Source organism: Episyrphus balteatus, chromosome 1 (assembly GCF_945859705.1).
Source record: "Episyrphus balteatus chromosome 1, idEpiBalt1.1, whole genome shotgun sequence".
Classification (NCBI taxonomy): Eukaryota; Metazoa; Arthropoda; class Insecta; order Diptera; family Syrphidae; genus Episyrphus; species Episyrphus balteatus.
Window position 1 is genome coordinate 144,227,688 of NC_079134.1, and position 26,425 is coordinate 144,254,112.

General features: G+C 30.3%; 1 protein-coding gene across 1 annotated transcript in view; it reads left to right on the forward strand.

Moving 5' to 3' along the window:
• The first annotated feature begins 7,047 nt into the window (after nt 1-7,047).
• Nucleotides 7,048-26,425, forward strand: part of LOC129911168 (homeobox protein E60) — a 78,224-nt gene continuing 58,846 nt past the window's right edge. The window contains exon 1 of the mRNA XM_055988880.1: nt 7,048-7,117. Coding sequence (XP_055844855.1) covers nt 7,048-7,117 — 70 coding nt within the window. The remainder of the gene's footprint in view (nt 7,118-26,425) is intronic.

The following is a 26,425-nucleotide window of genomic DNA, read 5'->3' on the forward strand; positions in this document are numbered from 1 at the left end:
ATTTTTGCCAATTTTTGCGAAAATATGAACGAAAAACATGCATTTATTTCCAAAATATGTCAAAATATGCAAAAAAAAAAAATGCTAATAAATGCAAAATATGCACTTACGATTGATTGCCGTTTTAAAGAAAATATCCTGATTCGTGTACATACTTCATTGCCATGCTTCCGAGGTGTTTCTAAAAAACATTCATTTGCATGGAAACCCGATCCCTAGCAATGTACAAGTCCTTCGATTCAATAATTTACCTTTAAACAACTCTGCATTGTTTTCTGCTAGTCCAGAATTATTTTATAAGTTAAAATAACCCCCCCCCCCTGTATACGCCGTTGGTAAGTACCGAATTCATTGTTAATTTTGACTTAACCAATTTTAATTAATTTATTGAAAAATTTTTTATGTAGTTTAAATAAATTAAAAGATTTTATTTTCTTGTATAAGAATTTTTTTAAAACAATCGGTTTGAAAAAAATTTAAAAATGTTTGCATAAAAAGATAGGTAATTAAAACAAATATTTTGCTAAATTTAATATTAATATTAATACCTAAGGTATTTAATTTAAAAATATAATTATTATAGGGTATAGAAGTTTTTAGAACAATCAAAGTCTAAAAATAAATTTTTTTTCATTAAAATATTTGTTTAGGTATGTAATTTTTTCTTCACTTATATGCGGTAGATACTGGATACTTGTATTTTTTCTTATAAAAATAAAATTCAAATTAGAATAACTTGAAAGAAAATCACTTAAGAAGCCCTTGATTTGTTTTTGTTTTTTTTTTTTTTATAAAAATGATATAAAATAAAAAACTTTCAAAACTTTAAAGTACCTTTATTTATTTTAATGTTTTTTTCCTGTTTCTTAAAAAGTTTTAGGTATAATACCTTCGTATTAAATATGACTTTATGTTTATGGATAATTTCGATTAAAAACAAAATAGCTGATAAATCACAAATATCCATTCGATTTGGCTTATTTCATATACATAGGTAAAAAATGCAATATCTTTATGTGTATAATCTTAATTTATTTAAGAGCTCTCAGGAACAATAACTTAGGAGTGACTTTTATTAAAAACAAAAAAAGAGTTTTAATACAGTCAAATAAGGTGAAAAAAGGGGTAAACCTCGGAATGAATGGCAATAAATTTTTTTTTTTGCTCAATACCTTCGTTTTGGCATTGTCTAACATATGTACCTCAAAAGTCTAGACAAATCTCATGTCAGCAAGTCGCGATTTTCAAGATCAAAGCGCGAAATGGAGATTTTCAAAATTAGCAAAAATAAACGATGGTATTATATACACATATGATACATGATTTCGAGGTATTTTTTAATGCTGATTCCAAAAAATCTAAAATCAAGGCAATCTGAGGTCTCTGAAAAACGTTATACCTGTTTTTCATCTGTCAACCCATATTATTATGACAGTTGCAAACTTACTACCGAAAAACAATAAAAAGTTATGGTAGAGGAACCAAATTTTGCATGAAGGTTTTCATATCCATTACCATAAAGAATCAAAACAATGCAAAAATCTAAAATTTTAAAGTTTGAAAATGGAAGAGTTTTCCGAAATAACTTGTTGAAAATAAAATTAAATTAAATTTAATACATTTTATTTGTCGATTTAGTGAGTTGGTTGAGCATTAAGTAAGAATTTAATATTTCGCACTTTGTAATGGTTAATTGTTGTTTTAGATGATGTTGGGCCAATACCTTATAAAGATCACAATAACCCAAGATATTTTGTGGCACCTATTTCTTTATTTTGTTTTTAATTTTTCGCATTTTTTCATTCAACACAAATAGATTTTCTCAATTCAAATGATTCAAACTAATAAAAAAAATTTAACAAAAAAACTTTCGATATGTTATGAAATAATTAAAATATGTTATATGATTTCTATCTTGTCTTTGTAGTTCTATTCATTTAATATTAATTTCATTAATTGGCGCCTATTTTCTTTTCTGTGGTTTTTGTTTTTTTATCAAGAATATTTTTCTAAATAATACTTAACATTCTGTACTTAAATAAATCAGGCATTTTAGAATTAGGATCATATAGGTATTAGGTCTGTTTAATGAAGAAAAGCTAGAACAGAACAGTACAAATTCGTTAAAACTGTCAGAACAAAAAAGATTAGAAAAGTACACCTTTCTGTTTTATAGGGTTGACTGTTACCTACATATGTGCCCATGATTATGAAAGTGGACTAAGTCACTTTTTGCATTGTTTAAAGAAAAACTTACATAATAATTTTCTTATAACGATTTAATTATATTTCTTTTATGAAATCACTAGAGGAACAATAAAGAAGTTTATTTACTGCAATTTCGATTTCAAATTAACTTTACCCCTTAAATAGTAACTATTTTAAGGCTTGATTTGAGGCCATTTTTAGGAGTGACTTAGTCCACTTTCATAATTAAGGGCACATATATCAGTTTTGAAACTTAAAATTAAAATAAATTCCTTTGCTATCACTTTTCGTTCAAATAAATTATAAATAATTCGAATACATATTTATTCACAATTTAAATTTTTCTTCATATTAAGAAGATTCTAAAAAATTTCCATTATATTCAATTAATTTTATTTTATATTTATCAGAATACAACAAATCAACTGCTGCTTGACATTTTCTCACTCATTTGCTCTACTTTAAAAGTAAGGAAAGGGCAGAAAAGCTTGAACTATGTAAACTGTGCTGGAAAACTTCATCGAACACAAAATGACAGTATGTAGAACAGTTTAGGGCAAGGTTTTCCTTCATGGAACACACAAACCTGTACTTTTCGGATCTTTTCTGTGCGGATCAGATTCATTAAACAGACTTCATTACAGCCAAATTTTTTTTCCATTTTCTCCATTTTTTTAAATACTAAAGTACTGCCAACTCTAAAGGTGAAACGACAGCCCTGCTGCCCTATTGTGAGTCTCGGAGATGGCGATCGCGTCATAATCCCTTTGACATTCTTGTCAAAAAAGCAAATTTTCATGGCTAACCGCCGGCCGTAAAAGAAGTATAACTTCAAAAAGAACACAAAATTGAACCCTCTGCGACACCATCAAACAACTTAATTGAATTAAACAAAGTAATGTCAACTTTAACTTGTTTTTGTTGGTGGACATTCGAACGTCTTCGTCTAAATTCACTTTGTTAAAATTTTCTATAAACTTCATTTTTACTTCATGTAAAACTTATGAACAAATTCTTATACAAAATAAAACTTTTATATAACGTTGCATCGAAACCTAATAGAAGCATTAAAGGAGTAAATCTCACTTTTCTTCTGTTCAGTTAAATGTCACTGTCTAACTACTTTTGTTTATTTATCTAAATTCACTATGCATATAAGGAAAGTTAAGAAAAAAAAAAAAAAAACCATAACCATAATCACTTAAACATCCCTAGAGTATATTCAACATCAGGATAACTCCACAAAGTGCACCCAAAAAAGTACATACAAAATTTATAAACAAAACTAGTACTCAAAGTAACACTTCTTAAGTGCGTTCAAATATGCCTGGCCCCCCATTTCGATTTGCGGCTTTTTTTTGCATTGATCGCACATTATAAAAATTACCCCATAAACAAACTGATTACAAGCAACCGCTATTTGGCACACAGCGCATTAAGTAATCAATATTCGTAAATCGCTTTAAATCGTTAATGCTTTTTCCGATAACGATGTTTTGCTTATGTTTCGCATTGACTTCACAAATATAGCCAAATAGTAAAGCAGTCAACATTTATGCTCACATTCGAAAAACCGAATTAAGCTTGAGATAGCCAAATAAAAAGAGCCCGAACAAAAAGAAACCCAAAAACAGATAAAACATCATTTCGGGACCGTAATTGATGCCAATAGAGTTGTTAAGCTTTTCTCGCAGTTGTGTTGCGGTATTAGAGATATATTGGTAGTTTGTAACATTTGCTTGGAAAACGCGACCGAGGAATGATTTTCCCCCGAACCATCAGATTAAGACCGGGACGAGACCAAAAAAATACACACAACCAACAAAACGATAGAAACGACCGACGAGAAGCACTGCGCGCTCAGTGCAAGACCATGTCCGACCATGTCATGAGAGAGGTTTCAGCTGTTTATGGAAAAGTAGCCATATAGCTAGCTGCTACCGGACCAATAGATAACTATCCACTATATCCAGGAGAGTGAAATAAGTGTATGCGATCTTTATGGTCTAACAACAGTTGTACCAACTACCTAACCTATACCAAATGGCCGAATCAAGAGCCAAATGAAGTTGGCAGCTTAAGTAGTCACTCTGTCGTCGCTCGTCGTCGTGTTGTATAGTCGAAAAGCTGATACGGATACTATACAAACTAAACTCAACTACTTGCTCAAGGGAGTAGCTGTAGCAGCAGTAGCAGCACATGTGCTTGTTAGCACAAAATGAAGTGCAACTGTGTACAACAAACTATTTAGTTGCCAGGAGCGAAGTTGGTAGAGAAAAGGGGTCAATTTCATGGTAATAAGGGGAGAATTATAACTTTTGGGGGATTATAACTTGCTTCGCACCAAAATGCCTAATTGGTATAAACGTAAATCTTTCAGAAGAAAATTAAAACCATAAAACTAGGAAGATTGTTGATTGGTATAATCTGGCCTAAAGAGTTCATGAACTTATACTTTTGCTTTAAAATCACTTTTATTTGAATAGAATACTACTTAATATCCTTTGTTAAATGCATGTGTTTTTGAATGGTATAATCAACTCAGTCGACTAATTAACTGAAGGCCCTTGCTTCAGTTATCTGTAGATATCCGATTGGTATAAAATGGTAAAGTGTATACAAATTAATGGTTTAGATTTCTTATTTTGAACTGAGCTTGAGTTCAAGCTTGAATGCTGTTCATGGACCACTAAATCATTCTTTATACATATGTGAGCTTCCAATTGGTATGAACAAAAACTGACACAATTTAACTCTCAAGATGCGGAAATGGTGGCTTGGGCTTCCTTACCTTATTTCTATATTTAACTGTCACATTGCACTGCATATGTGATGAAAAGTAGTCTTGGACGCGTTTCGGACGCGTTTTGTACGCTTTTTGGACGCGTTTCGAACGCGTTTCAGAAACGATTGGACGCGTTTCAGACGCGTTTTGGTCGCGTTTCGGGCACGCGTTTTGGACGCGTTTTGGTTGCATTTCAAAATCGTTTTGGAAAAGTTTCGAACGCGTTTCGGACGCGTTTCAGACGCGTTTTATACGTGTTAAGGACTCGTTTTGGACGCGTTTTATAAAAGTTTCGAACGCGTTTCGGACGCGTTCTGGATGCGTTTTGGACGCGTTCTGGACGCGTTTTGGACGCGTTTCATCAAGGACCACTTGAACAATGACAATGGCTATGATGACGAACAAGTAAACCATAACCTTTTTGCCTTTTGATGCTATGTAAGGAAGCTTACTATATAATGTACTGTATAAAGAGCAAAAGTGCTGTACGATGACTACTCTAGGAGTAGAGTGCTCTCTCTGGGCATTAAATTTTTCAACGATATAAATATCATCTCAGAATTAAAGATCAAAGACTTGATCTCATTCCTCAATGCAACGAAGTGGTTTTAGGCCTAAACGCTCGTTTGTATTGAAATCACATTATTTCAATTAATCCATTTATAACTCATAGGTTTCACAAGTTTTGGTATCAAAACGGCGCGCTTTCTGCGCTAATTTTGTCATCAAGCTAGGCTGCTTATGACCGCCATCTCTATCTACCTACCTACTCTAGGCATAGTAACATTAAGTTTTTTTTTCACAAAAAAAAAAAAACACGGAGAGATGTATGTTTTTTTTTAAACAATGCATGTTTTTTTAAACATTTAAACTGAAAAGTGTAAATTTTTATTTGATTTCTATTTCGAGAACATAAAATACTTTATTCAATTCGTTAATTTAAATGGTATAAATTATCATTTTAGCACGCATTTGCGTTTCATGTGCTCCCGAACTCTATTGCCACGACTCAAAACTTCTTATCAGTTTGCTAACCCGAATGGTATAAAATGATATTCCTTTGTATGGATTGCAAAAGCTTATTTGTTCACTTTAAGAGTCTCAATCTATTTTTACCCATCATTAATATTTTTTAAAATTTCTTTTAACTATTTTTCCCTGATTGGTATAAACTGTTCTAAGGCACACAAATTTTAGTAACTGCGTGTTTTTTGCACTGCAAACTATAGCATCTCAAACTATAGCATCTCAACCGCCATAACAAATGTACAAAACTGCTGATTTTTATTTTATATTTTTCTTGATTTGAATAAAAAAATTGATGCTTTTTTTATACCATTCAATAATGATAATAAATTGGTCTAAATCGTTAATTCAACCAAGATTAAGTTTATATCTTCTTTCGTAAACTATAAAAGAAAAAACCTATGGTTGGGCCCTTCAAGTGCAGACTCTTTTTCGTTTGTATAATCCAGCCCTGTAAATGATGGCCGCTTAGTCGCAGTGGCGGCGTGCGGCAGGCGGCACAAGCTATTAGATTTCTCCTTTGGGGCCACCAGCAAATCAATTGCGATCAAAATTGCAATGAAAAGTGATAGTGCGCTGGCTGGTCGACTTAGTTTGGAAGTTAACTTTGGTTCCGAGGAATTTTTGTCGACACATAGACAAACATCAAGACTGACTGTGCTGAAAAATCGTGGTAGTTATTAATAAACCCATGGTAACTTCGTTGGAGTCAACATTTTGTGTAGTGGACGACTTGCCTTAAAATGAGAACTGATTACCACTGCATATGGCCAAATAATGCTCTTGATACCGCTCTAAACAGAGATGGTGAAATTAATTTTTTGTCACTTTAGTATGTCGATTACGATAAACGTCTAGTTTGTCAACTTAAAAATTTCGTGTCTCCTCGAATAGATACCAGCTATAGTGTCTCTTACAAAATGGTTTAAAAGTATAGACCCGTGGAGGGTGTGGGGTTATTTTATATAGATATAAAGATACTCTGAGGAATCCGTGTTATTGGTTACCTTAAAAAGCCAAAAAGAGAGATGCGGTTTTTGGTGTTATTGCAATTGCCATCAGCGGAATTAAGTTCTCTAATGGGCTATTTGTCCAACAGTAAGTTGTTGGATTCCGTATAGTTTTTGATTTCAAGTTGTGTGTGTGTTTAGACTGTAGATAGATATAATATAAGCAATGGAGCTTTGCTGCAAGTTTGCAAATAAGTTGCATATTTTCGCACTTTTTAAGATCATCGAACAGAATTTGTAATTAAGTGAAAGGAATTACTAATTGAAGTTAATTTTTTTTCCGTCTTTTTTCGAGTTAATAAATTTAATGAGAAAGAAACACTTATACGATTATAGAGTGGTATTTCTATATATATTATTTTGTATCCATTAATGTTTAACTTTTTTTTTATGGTTATAAATTTGTGGTTTGACGACTTATACAAAAACGATGTAACTGACAGCATTAATATGGGAAATATTGTGGCAAGGCAATTAATTTATAAATGTGACAAAAAAAACTGTAATTGGTTTGTCGTAACATATATTAAGCTTACTTAATTTATTTTTGTCATAATTTTTTTTTTAAGTTTTGCTCAATTGGGTTTGCACAATTATTATCAAAACACAGATTGAACAAAAAGTTTCGTTTAGTCTTAAAGTACTTGTGTTTTACAGTTTGTTTTGGTTGAATTCTACAATAATCTTAACTTTATAACATTACGAACTTAGAAAATTGGTTTATTTGTATTTATGAAATTTTTGGGTTCACTGTATAGACCAGTGCCGATGCCTTCAAAAACATTAAAAAGTACAAAAAAATCATAGTAGGATGAAACCCATTGGAAAAGGAGGGGAATATGATAAGAATGAAAGGAAAAATAAATTACGGGCAAGCCGAGTTCGGGAAGTGGGTGGGTTGAGTTTTTAGTGGTAAAAAATGGTATATCTCGATTTCCGGCAAAACTACAAATCCTATAGAAAAAAGTTGTATGGCAAAGTTGTAGGTAATAAAAAGATCTACAACTTTTGTATCAACAATTTTTTCACATAACCTCAAAATTTATGTGAAAAATTCAAAAAACCGAGTTTTTGGTTTCTTATTTTTATCTTTTTCAAAAACAAACATTTTTCTACGAAATTTGGTGAAAACTTACCTTATTATGTCTCAAATACACTGTAATTTATTTGATTTAAAATATTAATTTGTTCACCTTATTTTGACTTAATACCAAAAAAACACCCTAATTTTCAATCGAAAATTCACGTGTCAAAATATCAGCTTTTTTCAAAAAGTCGGTGGGCATTTCGTTCGTTAAAATGTCTATTTTCTGATGGTGTAAAAAAAATTGTACATTAGTATACTATAGAACATGTTCTAGTAAAATTCAAAAAATGAAAAAAGCTTGAATTCGAAAAAAAATTTTTATCATTGTTTACAATTTTGGCCTATTTATTCAAATTTACACTTTAATTACTCAAAAAACGTAAGATTTCATGTAACATTGATTAATCTTACGTTTTGTGAGTAATTAAAGTGTAAATTTGAATAAATAGGCCAAAATTGTAAACAATGATAAAAATTTTTTTCGAATTCAAGCTTTTTTCATTTTTTGAATTTTACTAGAACATGTTCTATAGTATACTAATGTACAATTTTTTTTACACCATCAGAAAATAGACATTTTAACGAACGAAATGCCCACCGACTTTTTGAAAAAAGCTGATATTTTGACACGTGAATTTTCGATTGAAAATTAGGGTGTTTTTTTGGTATTAAGTCAAAATAAGGTGAACAAATTAATATTTTAAATCAAATAAATTACAGTGTATTTGAGACATAATAAGGTAAGTTTTCACCAAATTTCGTAGAAAAATTTTTGTTTTTGAAAAAGATAAAAATAAAAAACCAAAAACTCGGTTTTTTTAATTTTTCACATAAATTTTGAGGTTATGTGAAAAAATTGTTGATACAAAAGTTGTAGACCTTTTTATTACCTACAACTTTGCCGTACAACTTTTTTCTATAGGATTTGTAGTTTTGCCGGAAATCGAGATATACCATTTTTTACCACTAAAAACTCAACCCACCCACTTCCCGAACTCGGCTCGCCCGTAATTTATTTTTCCTTTAATTTTCATCATATTCACCTCCTTTTCCAATGGGTTTCATTCTACTATGATTTTTTTTGGTTTCAAAAATTATCGACCCTGGTCTAGTAATTAATTTGATATAAATAATTTCTGCTCTCTTGATTTTATTGAAAAGTAAAAAATAATTTTTTTTTTTAATTTTTGATTTATTACATAAGCATACGGGAGAATTCTACCACCGAATTCGACAGTTTATGGTTATTGGTGTGCTTGCAGCGCCATTTTTAATTTAGCTGATAAAATTGTTGGCATTTTCTTGGGGCAACTTTTATTTAAATAATATTCTAAAATTATTTAATTTTTTCGCACGACATTAAGAAATTATAAAGAATATTGTATAAATGGTGTTAAGAAAAGAAACTAATTGATTTTAATGTGTTTTTAAGCGATTTGATTTTCAGTTTTTGAGAAATGGAAGTGTTCCAGGAACGTTGTTTTGAATGGAATAAAATAGAAATACAATCTTATGAAAACAAAACAAAATTATTTCAAGATGTGTGCTCATTAAAAACCTATTTATTTAAATGATATTTTGGTTTCCTAGAACTCAAATATACCACCTCGATGATTTTGACCCATCATTTCCAAAGTCCTCACAGTAAAAAGTGTGCACAAATAAGATTACCAACAATTTTGATCAAATTTCTTATTTGGTCAGAAAATTGTAAAAAGTTGTTGTTTTCCCTGTTATTAAAATTAATTTTGAGCACATAAAATTTTTATATGAATTTGAGCTTGATTTCTTTTATTAAGCTTTCGAAAAAAAGATTTTTTTTTAATATTTTTTTTTTTAAGTTAAGGTATTCCATTCTTTAGAAACTGTTAATTAACGATATATATTCTGAGTGTATGAATATTTTCTAACAACTACAATATTGGATTCTATATCAGGGATGAAAATTGTCTGTCAGCATTGTATCGAAAGTGGAATAAAAAGTGTATCGAATTGTACTTTTTTAATCTGTCAACTTTTATTGAAGAATAACACGGTGTAACACTCAAAATATACGCGGGCGGAGACCTATCACGTTTTTTCTCAAAAACTAGAAGACATAGAAACATATAGTTTTCACTGTTCGACGAGGAAACAATTCAGGCAGTTTTCTGTATGAGTAAATTTTTTTTTTATTAAAATTCACAGTCTGGACAAAAATAGTATAAAATGAGTTTTAAAAAATTTTTGTTCACATATTTTTAACTTTGAAATCGATTATTTCAAAAACTATTCGTTATAATATATTGATTTAAAAAATGAAATTAAGTGTACAGTTTTGCCTTTCGGAAATGGTATCATTTATTACTGTAAGTGTTGCCGTTGTTTTTTAATAATTTTTGATAATTTTTTTTAGAAAACAGACCCTCCCACCTAAACGGTGGGAGATAGACCCCCCTCCCAAAAGAAAAAATGTTTGTATTGAACTCATCTACAAAAACCCGTTATTAAATCCTGGCGCCCAAGTTATCCTACCACGTGCCATACAACATTTTTGTTCTATACCTAAAAGTTCGAATTTCTGTATCTGGGTTGAAATCGTAAATTTTTTTTTTCTAAACCGATTTTAAACAGATTTTCATAAAAAATACCTCGTTTGATTTGGAAATAAATATTATTTTAGAATACCTATATTTTTAAAACAGCATGTTGTTGTGAAAATATATACTTTAATTTGATATCGAAGTTGGGTAAATGACGAAAAAAATGGAATTTTTAAACTTTGACAGCTTATAAATTCTAGGTGGTTTAACCGAGTTACATGTTTTATACATTATTGAAAAGGTATGTTTATCTCCTATTAGAAACTGTAAAATCAAAAATGGGTAAAAATTTGACGTAGCTAGAATTTTTTCAATGGGTGAAGGTCCAAAAAACCGTTTTTTGCCCCTAACTCCAGATTTTGGGGGTGTAAGGAACTTTTTAAATATCGTTTCGTAATCACTGCGACTAGCTCTACAAAATGTGATAGGTCTCCGCCCGCGTATATTTTAAAATCTCATTTTTGTAACACCCTGTAATTAAAAAAAAAAATTATTTTGAATGAACAAATATTTCAATTTCAATAAATTCGAAAAAAAAAACATTTAACAAGATTAAGATTTTTGCTAATCAAGAAAAAACAACAGAAATTAATTTTTAACACAACACAAAAAAAATGAATTAAAAGTGAAAAAAACTGCTCTTGGCATCAAGAAAAATTCACAGGACAAACAAAAATCTTTCATTTAGAATCAACTGGAAAGAAGATTTTGAATATAATATAGTAGACGAATTTATTCAAATAGTGTGAAGACTGCTTTGGCATGGATAAAACAAAGCTATGATAACATAAATATTGAATATATTCACTTACAATAGTTTGTAGGTATAATTTGTTTAAAAATTTTTTTTTTTTAATATTTTAGATCAAAATTTTACATTACATCTGTTTTACCTTTCTATTCTTGACGTTTTTAATGTCAATTAAATTTATAAATTACAAGTTTTGTTTAATAATAAAAACAAAACTCTAAACTCAAAAAAAAGTTACGCATACACCACAGTGACCCTTTAATTTGTAACTTTAAAATATTTCAGTATCTAAATTTTCTACCGCTATAATTTTCTACCAAAAGTGAAATTATGTGTCATCTACTCTTTAAATAACATAATGTTGACTGTCACTGTGGTGTTATAGCAAACTGAAATTCCATTTATTGAATCTAGCAATAAATACTCTATTTTCGTGTTAACTATTTTCTTGATAACTTTACAAAAGACTTGCAGTCGTATTTATTAGATTTTTGTCTACTTATACACTGCATAACTTTTTTCAAATTGTTGGAAATATGCTTTATTTAATAAAAATTATAATCACATCATTCGCGGGTAAGACAATCTACTCTTGGGTATAAGTTTGACAGCTATAAGACAACAATAAACAAGATTTTTGATCACATTTTCCAAATTTAAACAGTTGTATAAAGTTATACAACGTTAATAAATACGGGGGTTGTTCTTTAGACTCTGTAAAATAAGTGACATGGTTTAAACATTAAAAATGGATGTTTTGTATTTTTTTTTTCTGATTAATAGGTTTTCACGATGCATCAGTAATAGTTAAATTGATAAGAATTTTGATGTAAAACTAATATTTTAGGATATTGGTTGATTCCATCTATGGCGTGTTTTTTTTTAAGACAATTTAAAAAAATTTTCAAAATAGTTTTTGTACAACACTGAGAGAAAAACTCATTGTAAAATGGATATATTAGGTTTTTTTTCATAATTAATTCAACGTTGACAAAAGATATAACATCGAACTTAAATTTTACCAAGCTTTATGTTGAAGTGGAAGTTTGTTAAGTTTATTTTCGACAGAGACCGGTCAACAGAGTGCTTAGCTATCCTATCATTAACTGAAAGGTAGCAGGTTTGATCCTGGCGTATTTTTTTTTTTTTTTTTATTGAAAATTACTTAAAATTAACGTTGTTAACATTTTATTATTAATGAGAAAGCTCATTTTCTTTTGTAAATTTCCATAATATTACTCCATGAGAATGAGAAATGGCTATGCTATAGCAATTTAAACGATGTTTTAAAGCTATGACAGACACAAACTGTAGGTATTGATATCGTACGATTTTATCTCGCATGAGAGTATCTTTGATCGTTGCCAATGTCACTGGTTTTTTATAATACTGAACCTAATATGCTGTAAAACAATTCATGTATTATTTAATATAAGTTGTTTTTACCTACTCTTGCTCAATTTCCATCCAATACACAACTTTTTCTCTGAAATATGTATAAACAAAAATCTTCTCACACATAAATTTTAATCTTCTGACAAAACATTTAGTAAAACATCAATTTATCAGGAATCACAACCACATCTCATCACTAAAGAGATCTCGTCTCACACTTCAAACAATGTTATTTTTATTTTTTTTTTTTATTGACTCTTGGGTATACTTGTGTATCTGAGAGAGAGAGAGCAAATACAGCGCCATCAAGTATCTGTTATCTGTTTTGATGTAAGGTATGCCTCGGTAAAATGCCCAGAAACGGAAATGACAAGATCATCTCTTCTTATATTCAACAACAAAAACGATCTCAGACCTTGTACGATCTCATACTTATTTCAATGGAATTACAAACGACTCAAGCCTTAAGTGATGTTTCAGTCAGAGTTTGTGTGTACATAAAACTTTGTTTTCATTCTTTTTTTTTTTTTTATTTGCTTTATTTGATTTGGAATGTTTGCACCTGTTAGGAAGACATTCCGAATTAAAATTTTTAAGATTCGTGTTGTGATCGAAGTGGATCAATGATCTTCTGAAAGGGTTTAAAAAAACTCACTTTGATTGTTGACAAAATACAAGGGGACCAAAAACCTAACAACAAAATAAATTTCCATAATCGCGGTCAATTTGTCTGAGTGTACTTCGAAAGATACAAAAGATACAATTGAATGCATTGTTGCGTTACAATTACGATGTTTCTACCAACCAACAAAGTGTTCATGGTACCAACTCCAGCAATATAGCCAGCATATACAAGCCATACGCTCTCGATTTGTTTTTGTGGTAAAAATTGAAACGTTGACATGGCAACAGGTTATGATCAATCAATTACAGTTACAGATATCTACATTCGGTCGCTTCTAAACGAACTGCAACACTCAACTTGCACTGCAAATCAAGTTGTGGAAGCACAAGCAGCTTCAGCTTGAGTAGAGTTGCAACAATGTTAAGCTTGCCATCATAGTTTTCTGTCAGCAACACACCACCTCACTTACCACCACCACATCATCAACCTCATCATCATCTTTAAGTATAAATATCTTAAGTTACACCTCTAAAGATTGACAGAAGCGCTGGCTTGGTTGGTTTTCGTCTTTTATGGCTCGAAAAGAATGGTTCAATGATGATGATGATGAAGCAACACAGAGAATCAGTTTCCCACAGCACAGATCAGATTGGGTGGAAGAAGCCGCAAGTATTGACTCGAGTTTGTGGCTTTGCTACATGTCAAGTATTCTGTTTCATTAAGTGATTAACAATACGATCAGTTGTTTTTTTTTTTGGTTTAATTTTATTATTTTTTCCATTTGTTTGTTCACAAAACCACAGAAGAAAAAAAAACAACCTAAAGCAAAGATGTCAAATACAATGTAATGAGTCTTTGATATTCAGAAATGTGTTAAGTCAGAGGAATAATGTGCAACATGCAACATGATAAAGTTTTTTTCTGAATTCACTGATGGGGAATGATTCAGCCAGCCAGAAGCTCATTAAAGCAGAAACCGAATAATTAACGTTAATAGGTTTGCAAATATATTGAAAATAAGAGATGTAGGTATTGTGTGGGTCCTTAGGCTAGGCTGTGATTGTAAACACAATAAGGGTACAAAATCAACATTTGCACCTGTTCTGTGTCTTCTAAAGACCTTGTACTTTGATCTCTTAGAAGTTTTCACAAACAGAAAGAGTTAAAGACAGCAATTAATCATGCCCTTGTACTTGTTGAAGTATCTATCGACAGAAAAATTAAATTCTTTTGATATTTTGTACTAAAGAGCTCTTCGGAAAACTCTATGTATGTATGTATACTTTTGAAGAAAGTCTGAACAAGAAGATTGAAATCTCAGTTCTTATCTGCAATAACTCAGCAACATAATGCTAGCGCTACAAATTTGAATTTTCTGTTTTAAGCATTATAGAAAAAAACAATTTTTTTTTTCATAAAAAAGACTACTGAAAGTACTAAACGAACTGAGTGAATTTAATAATTTTTCGCTTATCATTAAAACCCAGTTTATTTTCTTTAAACAAATATTTTTTTTTTTTCATAGAAAAAATTACTAAAAGTAGATAGGTAAAAAAAAAATAAACAAACTGAGTGAATTTAATGAAAAAAATAATTTTTAAATACAAAATTAGTTTAAATGAATTAAAACTTTTTCTGAGCTATCGTGGTTAAGAAAAGAACAAATAAATAACGCTCAGAAAAAGTTTTAACTCATTTAAACTAATTTTGTATTGAAAAATAATTTTTTTCATTAAATTCACTCAGTTTGTTTATTTTTTTTACCTATCTACTTTTAGTAATTTTTTTTATGAAAAAAAAAAAATATTTGTTTAAAGAAAATAAACTTTGTTTTAATGATAAGCGAAAAAAATTAATACTCATTTAAGTGTTTTCTTTGAATAAAAAGATATGAAAGTGAAAAAAAAAAAAATAACTTAAAAAACGAAGAAAATTGGGTTTGATGCAAAATTGCGGAGAAACGGTTGCCTGCAAAAAAAAAAAGTGTTTTTTCGAATCAGACGTAGTTTGGCAAAGAGTTAAGGGAAAAGAGAGCAAAAATCATAAAAACCGTCATAACTCGAAAACGGGACGAAAACGAGAAAATTACCTCTAAAGTTTTTCGACTTAAAATGACCTCAGGAATCCATGATTTTCATCATGGATATACAGGGTGACTGTGGGACACCCTGCATATATTTTTGTTTTGTTTTGGGGGTTTCCAGATTTTTGAGTCTGAAGTTGGGGACAAAATATTAGGTTTCTTAGAAACAAGGCTACTCTTGGCAACCCAACACCTGAAGTCACAAAATTGAGCCCGATGATGGTTTTTCAAATCGAAACTCGTCGCTAAAAATTATAAAAATAAATAAATGCTGTGAAAAGGAGATGGCACATTTTTTTATGGAGCTTGGGCCCAGTGTGTACACTATCGAAATTGGTATTAAATGAAAGGTGATGATAAGCACATTACGTGGGTAAAATATTTTCAAAATCGTTAGTGGGGTTTTGGAGATATTGGAGTTTGAAGTTTCGGATAATGTGCTACCTTTAATTCTATATATAAAACTGTTCTATAAATCATACAAAAAACCTTATAAAAGCAAAATACACAAAAACGCGATTTTATGTATCACTTACCGTTTAGAAATTAAAACATTTCAAACTATCCCATGTATTTTGATTAAAATAACAAAAATATAAAGATATTAAGAAAAACATATGCGAGTTTGAAGTGATATAATTTCTAAACGGTGCATGATACAAGAAAAACTTTGTGGGACAATTTTTATTAAAATAACCTCAGCTAAAATTTTTTAGAACATAATTTTTGTTTAAAACCTAACGTTTTTAAAATAAATAAATAATGTTGTGACCTTTGACCCCTTATAATGGGACTGGTGGACAGAGCAAACTTCAGGACTTTTCACAGATTGTAAACCACCCTAACAATAAGTTGTATACCAAAAATCATCCTGTTACAATTTTTTCCTTGAAAAAAATCTATTTTTCCTAGGCTATCTAGCGATACCTGATTTGTCAAATCACTATAAATTAAGTAAAAACCTAATAAATGTATAATTTTTTTTAACATAGAAAAAGATTTGTAAATTTTTAAAACAAATTTTTAAAACAAAATAAAATTAAAAAATAATTAAAATTGTGTTAAATTTTTTTTTTAATAGATATATTCTTTATTCTTTAACAAATTAGGTGACTTTTTTTAATTCTTTATTTCATTTATATTTACATAATGCATATATTCACATAACATGAAGACTACTCGTCAAAAAAATTCGAGGTTATATAAACTGATACTGAAACTGAAAAAAATAGGGCTGCAACTTATAGTTTTTCAGTTTGTTAAAAGGAATTTTTAAGTTAAATCTTATGATGAATTTAATTTCTTAAAATTAAATTTGATCACAAATTTTTTGAATTTTTTATCAAATAGTAAAAAAGTTTTTATTTTTATTTTTAATCTCGATTTTTGAAAACTTCTTTTTCAAGACATTTGATTCTAAAAATGAACACAACTTTAAACTTAAGGCTTACTAAATCACGTAAAGATATTTAATTCTACCTATCTAATATTTATTAAATTCAAATAATGAAACAAAAACTGTCTTTAAATTAGTTCCCTCTTGTAAACTCCTAGCACAAAAATTCAACTTTAAATTTTTTAATAATTCATGCAAACGGTAAACTTAACAAGCATGTTTTAATGTTGAATCAAGTGTCAAAAATCGTTTAGGAGTTTCCGCGAAGCACATCAAAACACTTTGCACGTTTTCTACACACACACACACCCGTACCCGATGCAATGCAAGCATCAAAATTGAACAGCAGCACGTCCGACATTAAATTAAACTTTTGATGAATGAATTTATTTTGGTAATCGGACAGGATTTTTAAAACGCTTTCATAATCGTGTTTATTTTCTCACCTTTAAACTGGTTAGAAGGTGTTTGATATTTACTGACTATACTGACAGTTTCTTATATGGTGGTCTTTATTTTTGTTTTTTTTTTTGCATAAACATTTTGACAAAAAGTTCCAGTTTTGTGTTCCATGAGACACGGTAATTAAATATTCAAAACACCTCACAAAATTAATGCGAATCAGATAAATTTGCAATGATTTAAGAAACGATAACAATTCTTTTAGAAATAATACAGAAATTTAGGTATCCCAAATGCAAAAATTTTATTTATTTTTTTTATAATGACCTCATAAAGAACACCAACAACAAGTATAACAATATTTATACCTACTAACTTAACGATTTCTTTAATCACGTTTTGTGGCACAGCATGTGGCCAAATACAGCGATATACATATTTATTCATTTTTAAAATCGCTAACGATCCCATCAGCCATCACACTATAAACCTGGATAACCAGACAACTGACCCATACAATTAATCACTAAGGTGCTGGTTAAAAGAATTTAACTTTGATGTAAAAGTTTAGTCAATTTAAAGATTTTAATGACCAATTGTTTGTTTTTGAGTAACGCGATTAATTGACATGACAAAGCGGGACTTACAATTATTTGTGGTAAAAATGAGTTTGCTAACAAGAGAATTAAATTTAAGTAGCATGAGAGGAAGTATAAATATCAAGATAAAAATTAAGATAGAGATTATTTTTTAGGTTATGGGCAGGAAGAAGTCTTGAAACCTTATTTACGATAGGTAAAAAAATGTAAAGCTGAGTCAGTCGATAAATATTTTTTGAAATAATTCATTTGGCAACCATACATTAGCTATTTCAACTATATATATACGTAATGTAATTGAACCTAATGTAAGGCCAAATAGTCAAACTTGTCAGAAATTCGACGAATATAAAAAAAATGAAAATTTTTAATTTTTATTTCCAGTAAAAATTTTATTTTCAATGCAATTTTTTTTTTAGTTGCAATAAAATTTTCTTTTTAATGCAAAATATTTTTTTTTTTTTTTTAATGTAAATATTTTTTAATAGAAATAAAAAAATTTGTTTAATGCAAATTTTTTTTAGTTGCAATAAATACACCGGCACACAAAAAAAAGTGTCATGTACCAGGAAATAGACCTATCTTTCTATATGTTTTTGGACCCGCTGAATTTGAATTTCAAGTCCTTTTTGTCCGAACACCCTCCAATTTTGAGAAAAGTACAAGAAACTCCAAAAAAAGTCATTAAAATTCAAACAAAATGCAGCCAAAGCTCAAAACTGGAGGGTGGCCGGGCCAAACGGACTTGAAATTCGGATTCAGCGTACCCAAAAACATATAGAAAGATAGGTCTGGTTCCTGGTACATGACACTTTTTTTTTTGTGTGCCGGTGATATTTTTGATTTTCTTTTTTATTTGCAATAAATATTTTTTTTTTAATTTCCAAATGATTTTTTCTTGTAACTGATATTTTTACAACTTTGCAGTAAATTACCGCAGTATCCTCCCCTTGACGGTGTTTGCATTGGGCTCATTCCCCCAACTTATTTTGACATTACTGTGTTGCTAAGGCAAATGTGAACACCATCTTTTGTGTGATTACTGTAAGAATCAAACGGCTGCATTATCAAGCGTCAAAGAACGCCTAGTGTGAACCAGGCTTAAGAAGTTTTCTATTTTCGATAGGGGCGTACAAGCCCTTGGAGCAAGCGGGGCGGGCGGCGCGCGGCCCGTAAGGATTTTCTTGGAATTTGGTACAGATGATCTTTTCGTAATTTCCAAGGTTGTTTTTGTTTTTCTTTTTTTTTAAATCTCACTGAAAAAGTGCACCTCCCAATACAAAATTTTTGATTCATTGCAATTTTCTCAAAAACGGCTTTAACGATTTCTATTAAACTAAGTGTACATAATGATCTAAGATGTTTTATTCAAATTGCGTTTTTAGTGTTTCTCAAAAAATTAGGATAGTGGAAGTATGGCTTTGCCATTTTTTGCGAAAACTGACATTTAAGTTAGTTGAACATACCTCGTTAAAGGGTGAACTAATTTTATTCAAACCTTACACACAGATTTTTCTTATCCTTTAAAAGTATTGTGTTTATTAAGATTTACAAAAAAAAAACTGAAAAGAAAAACAAAAAATAATAAAAACGCATTTTAAAATATTAAAAAAAAGCTTCATAATCATGTCATCTAATTGTAAGACAAAAAAAAAAAAACCTTAGTTCGCAAAAAAATCCGCTGTACTGATTTTTTTGATATAGTACCTACTATGTGATCCCTGTAGTATAAAAGAGGGCATTATAAACATAGAGTCAAATTTTCTCAAGTGGGCCACCTAAAACCGATTTCTCGAATTTTTTGCATATGTGTAAAGATTTATTTAATAATATTCCAAAATATTTGTGAAAAATTTCAATTTTGTTAAAAGTTATAAATAAATGAAATTTTGTACGTCTTTTTGTTAAAATGACTATATCTCAGTAGTGAAACAATAGAAACTAATGAAATTTGGTACACATATTACTAATTGTACACACAAAAATTTACTAAAAAAAAGTTTCAAAATAACAACAAATTAGGGTAAAAGCGGGTGAGATGGCATACCTTTTTTGTTTTTGACATATTTTTCAAAGTAAACCACATTTCATATTTCTAATAATGCAAAAATGTTCTATATTCAATACCCAACGTATTATCAAGGGGCACGGTAGTGCCCAGCCAAGTTCTCTAGCAACTTTGGCACTACACCCTTATTTACAGGAAACAACTCAGGCCATTTTCGACCCCCCTCTAACTTCCACACCAAAGATGCTAGAAATTTCAAACTCGCTACATTTGTTGAGCTGGTCGAAACAAAACTCCTCACAAAATTTCAGCCTCTTACGATGAGTAGTTCCTGAGATATAGGGCTTCAAAAATCGCAAAAACCGTAACTGACTGACTGACTGACTGACTGACTGATTCACTCACTCACTGACAGATCATCAAAATTATGGAGAACTTCCCGTTAACGTAGAAACTTGAAATTTTACACGGTGATAGGACTTGTGGTGTATACAAAGGAAAAAATCGAAAATTTGAGATTTTCAATTCAGGGGGCGTGGCATCCGCCCATTTCCGCTGAATTTTCATCAAATATTATAGAGCACTTCTGATTATCGTAGAATCTTGAAATTTGGTTGAATGGTAGAGCTGGTAGTTTATACAAAGGAAAAAATTTAAAATTTGAGAATTTTGGACAGGGGGCGTGGCAACCGCCCATTTTCACTGAATTTTCATCAAATATTATAGAGCACTTCTGATTATCGTAGAATCTTGAAATTTGGTAGAATGGTAGAGCTGGTAGTTTATACAAAGGAAAAAATTTAAAATTTGAGAATTTTAGCCAGGGGGCGTGGCAACCGCCCATTTTCACTGAATTTTCATCAATTATTATAGAGCACTTCTGATTATCGTAGAATCTTGAAATTTGGTAGAATGGTAAAGCTGGTAATTTATACAAAGGAAAAAATTTAAAATTTGAGAATTTCAACCAGGGGGCGTGGCAACTGCCCATTTTCATCAAATATAGAGATTTTCAATTCTACAGCCATACCTTGCAAAAAGTAGTGAAATCACAACAAAAACATTACTGTTAAAAAAAGAGCCAAGTTCTCCTATGTTGAAATTATGCTGGCACAAAAAGTATTGAGATATAAAAGTGTACCAAGTTCTAAAGTTTGGGTTCAAATTCGTATCAATAAAATTTTGATTGTTTACTTGGCAAATTTTTGAAATAACTTTAAAAATCGGTATTTAAAAGAAAAATTGTCAAGTAAACAATCAAAATTTTATTGATACGAATTTGAACCCAAACTTTAGAACTTGGTACACTTTTATATCTCAATACTTTTTGTGCCAGCATAATTTCAACATAGGAGAACTTGGCTCTTTTTTTAACAGTAATGTTTTTGTTGTGATTTGTTTTACAGAATTTTATACATATTTTAAATTTATATTTTTAAATTAATATTGCAAAAAAGTTTAAAAAAAAACCATCTCCCCCTATAGGGTGGGTGAGATGGCATACCCTGGTAGGTGAGATGGTGGTCTATTGCCACATTCATTGCACAAATTTTTGAACGATGTGCATGTGCAGGAGTCAAGCACCAATACATGCCATATAATATAATTTTATAATTCTTCCGATCTAGTTGTTGGTAGTAACTATGATGCGAGTGGGTTATTACCAATGACCGACTGCTGTAATTTGTTTCTCGATAGAAATGACGTTGTTTCTGCACTTCGTGAGTTAGACCCATTGACTTCTCCTGATTGTCATGGCGTTTTTCCAAATGTGTTAAGTCATTGTTGTGAAGCTTTGAGTGTTCCTCTTGAATTTATATTTAATCAATCTCTTTCTTGTGGCATTTTTTTAGACGATTGGAAAATATCAACTGTTAACCCGATTTTTAAGTCGGGTGATAAAAGAAAAATATTAAACTATCGTCCTATAAGTAAGTTAGCAGTTATTCCTAAGTTACTGGATAAAATTGTAAAAACTAAACTATACAGCGTAATAAAAAATCATATTTCTATCTCCCAACATGGATTTTTTAGTGGCCGTTCTACTTCCACAAACTTAGCTTGTTTTTCCAAAAAATGTTTTAATGCATTAGAAAAACATAGCCAAATGGATGTGGTTTACACGGATTTTGTAAAAGCATTTAGTAGAGTCAATCACCAAATTTTAATTAAAAAGTTAAAAGCTTATGGTTTTGATGGAACTTTACTTAAATGGTTTATGTCTTATCTCAGTGGTAGGAAGCAGATAGTGAAAATAGGTGACTTGGTTTCTTATTCTATAATTGTGCACTCAGGTGTTCCAGAAGGCAGTCATCTTGGCCCGCCATTGTTCGATCTTTTTATAAATGATGCCCCATCTGTGTTATCTGTATCCGAAATGTTAATGTTTGCAGACGATATCAAGTTATTTAAAGTCATTGACACTTTGAATGATTGTCTCGAATTTCAGCAAGATTTATATTCGTTTGAGCGTTGGTGTAAACTTAATGATCTAATGCTCAACTTTTCTAAGTTATGACGTTTTCTCGGAAACTTAGTCCCATAATTTTAGATTATAATATTAATGGAAGTTCCTTATGCAGGGTAAATGAATCAAAAGACTTGGGTGTTATTTTCGATGACAAGCTTACTTTTGAATCTCATGTTACTTACATCGTGTCGAAAGCAAACTCTATGCTTGGCTTTCTCAAACGAAATTCGTCGGATTTCAAAGATCCATATACACTTAAAGCTATATATTGTTCTATTGTTCGTCCAATTTTGGAATATAATTGTATTATCTGGAACCCAACTTCAAAAAAATTATCAGATAGGATTGAAAAAATTCAGAAAAACTTTTTGAGATATTCTTTGAGAACATTTCAGTTGTCTGGACAAACTCATTTGAATTATCAAAGTAGATGCTTGTTACTCGGAATGCAAACTCTTGAGTCGCGGCGTAGAATGTATAGTGTTGTTTTCATCCGTGATATACTTTGTAGTGATATAGATTGTGAGGATCTAATTTCATTCATAAATATCTACGCACCATCTAGACCACTAAGGATAAGGCAGTTTATTTTTGAAATACCTCATTCTACTAATTATGGACAGCGGGAACCAATTTCTCACTGTTGTAGATTATTTAATATGTATTATGAAGATCTTGATTTGTTTATGCCTAGATATCAATTTAAAACCATTCTTTTAAATATGATCCCAAACCACTTATAAGAATATTTTTGAATTACATAATTCTATTTATGTTTTGTTTAATTTACCTTATAATACATAATGTACATTATAATTTTATATTAAATCTAAGCAAAATCTGTGGATGAAATATCGTAGATTTGAATAAATAAATAAATAATAGATTACAACTAGTCGGCTTTTTTTTATACGAATGTTGGAGCAAAGATTATAGAATAATCTATTCTATAATCTTTGGTTGGAGTTAAAAGTTGATTTTCCTTTAAATTTGAAGCTAGCTCTTTGGTTTTTACCAGTTTTTTAAGTTAAAAGAATGTTTTGTATGTCAACGAAGCAATAGATACAAATTATGTCAATGTAAACGTTTAAAAAGTTCACTTATTCCTCATTCCTACACCTCATTCTAAATTGTGTGTTTTAATGAAAATTTTAACTTGGCTGAATTACTTAAACAAAATTTTTAAGGGTGATATGGCACATGCTAGCATTATACTCAAGTAAAAAATTCTAGTACAGAATGCGCCATTTCACCCGCAAAAAACTGCGCCATATCACCTTTTTTCGTATACAGTAAAACCCGGATAGGTACCTCACCTTAAATGCCCCATTTTGTTAGGCACTAAAGCGGGTAAGTTACTTACACGAACCCGCTTAAGTGCTCATAGGCACTTATCTCTATATTTACTTAAAAATAAAAAAAAATATGTTTGATTTATTAAAAACAGAATCTTCATAAACAAAATACCTAACTTTGAAAGTTTAAAATAACTAACTACTTAGTTTCTACTTTTAGTAGAATTTTTGAATCTTAAAGCGCTTTAGCAAATAAAGTTTTTCTTACTGCTGAAATTTGTTTCAAATGTGTACTTAAAAGAATTTCCTGTAAGTAAATTCAATTATAAGTATTTAAAATAGAAGGTAGTTAAGCGGGAAAGGCAGTTAAGCGAAAGGTAGTTAAAAGATGAGTTTTATATGAAAAAATCCTTAAAACATTGGTTCTAAAAAACAAAGGCACTTATGCGGGTTAGGCACTTAAGCGAGAGGCACTTATCCGGGTTTTACTGTAATTCCTATTTGTAAGCACCCATAAAATATTTTTCATACATTTTTAGAGCAATAAATGTACAAGATATTTAAAGTGCGCCATCTCACCCGCTTTTACCCTATTTACACTGAGGGAAAAACCGCAACGTAAAATTTAATATGTTCAACGTTGATTTAATGTTGAAAAAACTAACATGAAACACTTTTAAAATAAAATTGAAACTACGTAAGAAATGTTTTTATTTTTGTCGGACTTCAGCTTTTGTTGCATTTTTTCACTCTTATTTCAAACAGTGAGATAGCACGTTGGTAAAGCATTCGCCTAGAGACCTAAGAGTTGTAGGTTCGATTCCCAGCGTCTGCCAATTTTTTAATGTTTTTAATAAATTGATGCTTTTTTCAAAGTTGAAACAACTTTGATTTAAAAATGTTTTATAACGGCAAACCACTTTAAACTAACGATGTAATGCTTTGATTTTAAAATTTTCGTCTTCAACCCAAAATCATTCCGAAAAATAGTTGAATCATAGTGGTTTTCATTGATTTTAAGTTGTTTTTTTCCTCAGTGCATAAATAATTGATTTTGTTATAAACAATTGCATTTTTTACTAACTTCTGGAGTATGTAAGAAAAAAAATTTTTCTTATCGATTCGAAATTTTATAAGCTTTCGTTATCTGAAAGAAAATTTTAGTGCAAATCATAAGAAAAAAAGTTGTGGGCGTTTTAACTTTGCAAAATATCATTTTTTTTTTCAGCGGCACAATCAAATGATTTCGGAAAAGTTTAAGCGTTTATAAAAGTGATTGAAATATTTCGAGGAAAGTTCTGCATTACATTTTAATTCATTTTCCGAAAATACTGTTACCAAGATTACTGTGTAAGATCAGAAATGTGATCTTCATTTTATTTTTTTTTACATCTTTGAGCAGGTAGGTAATAATGATAAAAAATCGATAAAAACAATTATTAATATCTTAAAAAATTAGTCACTATAACACCTACTCGTATGTTGATACATAAATATTTATAAAAAAATATAAAAAAAAAACCATCACATAGATTGATTGACATTACAGAAATAACAAGAACTCTATCATCTTCTAGATTAATAGTTTGTTTACATGATAGCTGTGTGCTGTCAAAGTAACTCATGCATCTGTTTTCTTAAAGAATAACAAAACTTAAAAGCCAAACCACAGACACATCAATTTTTTAAAACATTTTACTGTCATAAACCTGCACTCTGACATCACCTATTTGGCCACTTAAATATCAGTCATTGATCGGAGGAGAAAACAAACAGATTCCATCAAGGACTCTTTTCTCATTTTTCATTATAACAATGAAAACAATGAAACCAAAGAAAAAAAAAAAAACAAAAATATGACAAGAAAAAACCGTTTTAACTTGCAAAAATCTGAAATGCAAATCCACCTTATTCTTCCAACAAAGGAAATTGATTGTTCAATTAAATTTTTCGTTCTCCGAAAACAAAAAAAAAAAAAAAAACATTGAGAGACAATATAAACAGAAAAACATTTTTACTCGAAAAACATCTGTTCTCTCATTGACGAAGTAAAGTAATAATATTTATTAAATATTTTGATTCGATTACCCTGATTTTTAACCGAGACAGCCAGCGAGGGGGTTCTTCAACTCGCTGACTGGATTCAGAATCAATCTGAGAAGTACTTGAGTCCTTCATCAATCATATGGATGGCTCCCCGGGGGAAGCCTTTTTTTTTGTCTTTTAGCTTGTACCTTTTACCATTTGAATATAAGCAAATGTGTTGTTATCCGGAGTCTCCGTAGTGCTAGAGGCTATGTCACTGGCGCGATGGGTAGGAGGAAGCACCCATCTCGCAATTGCATGACGGCTGTGCGCTCTGACTTATTATTTTTTTTTTGACGGAAGATTTATGCATCTTGGAGGATTATTATTTTATTGCGATAAATTTATTTGCAAGGATTGAGATTTTTGCGGCAAGGAAATGGAGCGAGGAGAAATAAGTAGGAAGAGACTGAAGGAAGGGACTTGCAGCAAGTTTAATTGAGTTTGCGTGTGTGCAATGCGATGGACACAAGGGATATTAAGTGAGCAGATGGTTGAAGGCCGAATGATGTGCCTATTCCAGAAATGATGGGACATCACAGAGTCTTGGTGTGTTCTGGTTGAAGCTTCAAAAAGTATAGCAGACCATCTTGCTGATGATGATGATGATGATGATGG